This window comes from Heteronotia binoei, chromosome 13 (assembly GCF_032191835.1).
Source record: "Heteronotia binoei isolate CCM8104 ecotype False Entrance Well chromosome 13, APGP_CSIRO_Hbin_v1, whole genome shotgun sequence".
Lineage (NCBI taxonomy): Eukaryota > Metazoa > Chordata > Lepidosauria > Squamata > Gekkonidae > Heteronotia > Heteronotia binoei.
Window position 1 is genome coordinate 17,962,128 of NC_083235.1, and position 4,279 is coordinate 17,966,406.

Consider the following 4,279-nt stretch of genomic DNA (forward strand, 5'->3'; position numbering starts at 1 on the left):
AATACAGAACCCAGGAAGCCAATTATATTACCCTTTTAAAATCTTCTCCCTGGTGGCTGGTAGCAGATGATCCCCCAGCTGCAAAGCAACTTCCCCAAAGGGCAAGGCTGCAAAAGGCAACATCCCATACGGAGAAGGTGCCCCCATAACAGGACATGCCAAATTCATCTGCCCTGTAGCTGGACACACCCAAGGTATACCCTGCCCACCTGGCCACACCCAATTTAGCGGTAATCCCACTCCAGGAGATGCAGGCACCCCTGAATAGAATAGTTGGGTAAACATCACAGTATTCACTGTGTTCCATTTCAGTGTCCTGGGTCATTATGAATATATAGGTATTGTCAGACAGTGGAACTTCAAAGTAAGCAGGCTTCCGTTAGTTACAATGTTAAGACTTTATTTGATAGACCAAAGGTTCTGAGCATGGATACATTGGAACTGATGCCCGTCCCTTAGAGCATAGATACTTTAACTAGGAGTACATCAAAGGCTTTTCTAAACAAGACTACATTCCCACAATATGGTGATACATTTAACACGTTAGGTCTTTCTTATCTCATTGTGGTTCCCTTTCTCACAGGAACAGCTCCTAGCTGCCCCTGAGGCATTTTATCTTCAAAGGATTGTTGCCTTTGTTGGTATTAAGGACAGGAACTCACAGCGGGGTTAGTAACAGCTTCATTTCTACTTTGATATGGAAGGTTTCTATTTTGAGGTTAGTAGCAAATGTTAGAAAATGGAGTCAGTTAGGTCAAGCAGCTCACAGCAGTTTGAGCATAGCATCATATCATAACAGTACAGCATCATATCATAACAGTAAAGCTTTCCAGTGTCTGACATACTGCCCCCCCTAAGCTCTTGCTCGGAATTTGTCTGGGTGCAGTAGGTAAAATTTCTTTAGTAAAGAGGGGGCCCGCAGGTCTAATGACTTCACCCACTCGTTGCAGCTTGGAGGGAAGTATTTCCAGCGGACCAGGTAGTACAATACCCCCCTTTGCACTTTTGAGTGCAGCACCTCCTGCACCTCATGGTGACTCTGACCCTTCACTTGAATAGGAGTGGGCTCTGGAGGGCGGGGGTGCCAAGACATAACTCCAGGGTCCTTTTGAAGAAGACTGCAGTGGAAAACGGTGAATTTTACTAAACATTTTAGGAAGCTCCAATTCTACTGTCACTTTGTTGATTACTCGTTTTATTTTGAATGGTCCCAGGAATTTGTATGCCAATTTTTTACAAGTCTGTGGTAATGGTAAGTTCTTTGTCGTCAGGAACACACTCTCCCCCACTTTAAAGTCCCACTCTGGGGAGTGCTTCTTGTCAAAGTAAGCTTTGTAATCCTTCTTAGGCATCTCTAAATTTTCCTGGATGGCTTTCCAGCCCTTTTTTACACTTTCCCACCATTGCTGGCAGGAGGTAGGTGGCGCTGTTCCCTCGGAACCCAGTAGCAAGGGGAACGGCTTTCCTTCGTAGCCATTCACGATTTGAAATGGTGAGGCTTTGGTGGAGCTGTGCACGCTGTTATTGTACCCATATTCTGCAAACGGGAGTAGCTCCACCCAATTAGACTGTTTGTAGTTTACATAGCACCTTAAATACTGTTCGAGAAGGCCGTTTACACTTTCCGTCTGTCCGTCCGTCTGGGGGTGGTAGGCGGAACTTAGTCCCTGCTCTATGCCCGCCATTTTGCAAAACTCCCACCAGAAGTTGGCAACGAACTGCGGCCCGCGGTCACTAATTACGTTGTCAGAGAATGAGTGTAGTTTAACCACATGCTGGAAATACAAGTAAGCTAGCTTTTTAGCAGTGGGGAGCTGTTTGCAAGGGATGAAGTGGGCTTGCTTTGAAAAAGTGTCCACCACCACCAAGATCACTGTTTTCCTCTGTGAAGCCGGGAGCTCCACTATGAAGCCCATAGAGACTACTGACCATGGTCTGGCAGCTGTGGGGGTGGGTTGAAGTAATCCCGGTGGTTTTCCCCCCCTCCACTTAGCCATGATACAAATAGGGCATGATCCCACAAATACAGAAATGTCCTTTTTCATTTGTGGCCACCAGGTGATTTACTAGGTGCAGTGTCCTTACATAGCCAAAGCTTCTTGTCCTCCTTTCTTGCTAAGGCAATATTAGTTGACATGTTTACACCAATTTTGTCCTAACACCTGATGTCATAATTGTCATTCCCCACTCATTTTGTCCAATATAATATATCCGCTAAATCAAACCAGATTAATTTCCATTACAGAAGTTGCTTGTAATCTCAAGGGACAAATTTATGACCATGTTTCTTGGAAGCAAGAAATCATCACTAGCAGTTGTTTCCCTCTGAACATGGCAAAACAGAGACTTGTTGGCCATCACAGTTGATGACTTACACAGATTTCAGCATTAAAATGGGGTCCTGTGTATAATAAAGGTTACCATAAGAAGAAGTAGAGTGTGTGGTGCTTGCCTTTAGTCAGACTTTTCCCTTCCAAACAACCTCCAGAAAGCTCCCTTCACCTCCTTGTTCCTCAAGCTGTAGATCAGGGGGTTGAGCAAGGGAGTCAAAACCCCGTACATTAAAGATATGATCTTATCTTGATCCGAAGCAGATTTTTCTTGAGGTTTCAAGTACATGATCATGATTGTACCGTAAAAGATACTGACCACCGTAATGTGCGAACTACAGGTGGAGAAGGCTTTCTTCCGTCCATGTGTTGAGCGAATGCGCAGGACTGCTAAGCCTATGCGCCCGTATGTCAGAACAATGAAGCCAAAGGGGGGTATTAGGATAAAGAAGCTGCTAAGTTGCATATAGAGTTCAGTTATGAATATGTCAGAGCAGGCCAGTTTAAGGAATGTTTGTAGTTCACATGCAAAATGTTTAATGATGTTTTGTCCACAGAACTTGGTTGGCTGCAACAGTATATTGATCAAGGTATTTAGTGATGCAAGGACCACACATAAAGACACTAAACCAGTACAAAATCTCCAGCTCATGATTTGCATATAGTGGAGTGGCCGACATATTGCTGCAAAGCGGTCATATGCCATGACAGCCAGAAGAAGACATTCTATTACAACGAGTAATAGACCGACATACATCTGAACCAAGCACCTACGGAAGGAGACTGTGGGCCTGTAAAAGAAGCAGTTGACCAGGATTTCAGGAATTGCATTGTTGGAGAGGATGAGATCCACTGAGGAGAGGATGCAAAGAAAGAAATACATGGGAGAATGAAGATGAGAGTCTACAATAATCAATATGACGATGGAGCTATTCCCAAGAAAGCTTATGATGTATACCAGCAAGAGGAAGCAAAAGAACACAGCCTGTGCTTGGGGGTGTTCAGAAAATCCAATCAATATGAATTCAGTCACCACTGTGTCATTTGGAGCTCCCATGTCGCATCCTCTGCCTTGTCACTTCTGTAGGAAAGAATAAATGACTTGTTTAGAAGTAGCCCAGGCAAGGTTTTATGTGAAGCCAAATCTTTGGTTCACCAACGCTTGACTGACATTGAGGTTCAAAGTGATGAATCACTCTTACCCAGCATGTATAGGAGGTTAAAAATCTTGGTCTGGATTTGCTGCAGCCCCATATTTATCTAACATCACATATGAAAAGTGTAGATGGGCCTTTTCCAGGGCACATTTTGATGCCCTCCCTTCTAAGATATTGCAAGGAAGATTTCTTTGCTGACCTATCCACCAAAGATGCTGCATATGCTCAGAAAAGGAAGTTGAAGCTGCCACTCACATTTTTTTACATTGCGAGCTCTATTCCAGAGAGAGACATCAGTTAATATTGCCATTACTCTTGAAATGTAAACCTCTAAATAATTATCTGAAATTTGCAGATGTCGTGCTACTGAAATACTTATTGGAAGATACTAAGAAGTCTGTAACTCAGGCAGTAGCAAAATATTGTTTCTTAGCCATAAATAAGTGGAAGTTTTTAACAGATGGTTAATAATGCCATTTTTAAGGATTAACATTGGTGGAATATGAGAATGCTTTTATGTAGTCAGAAATTATGGTCTGTGACTATAAGATTTTGCATATTGTTATTGCTGGTGAATTGACAGTAATAAATTGGAAACTGGAACTGGAAAACGTTGAAATGTTTTTTTGAATTCTGGACCCGGGATATTTGTCTTTCTGAACCCAGTGCAGTGTAAACAAAATTAAGTTAATGAGACTTCAGTCCATCTAATTTCATGGTTTTTTAAAGGTAATTGATCATCATCAATTATTGATGCTCACAAACCAATTGATCATAATTGAGCTTGTTTGC

General features: G+C 42.7%; 1 protein-coding gene across 1 annotated transcript; it reads right to left on the reverse strand.

Moving 5' to 3' along the window:
• Positions 1–2,454: 2,454 nt before the first annotated feature.
• Positions 2,455–3,387, reverse strand: LOC132581867 (olfactory receptor 13H1-like). Its single transcript, XM_060253286.1, has one exon. It carries the CDS (start codon positions 3,385–3,387, stop codon positions 2,455–2,457), a length of 933 nt encoding a protein of 310 aa, XP_060109269.1.
• Between the last annotated feature and the right edge of the window lie 892 nt (positions 3,388–4,279).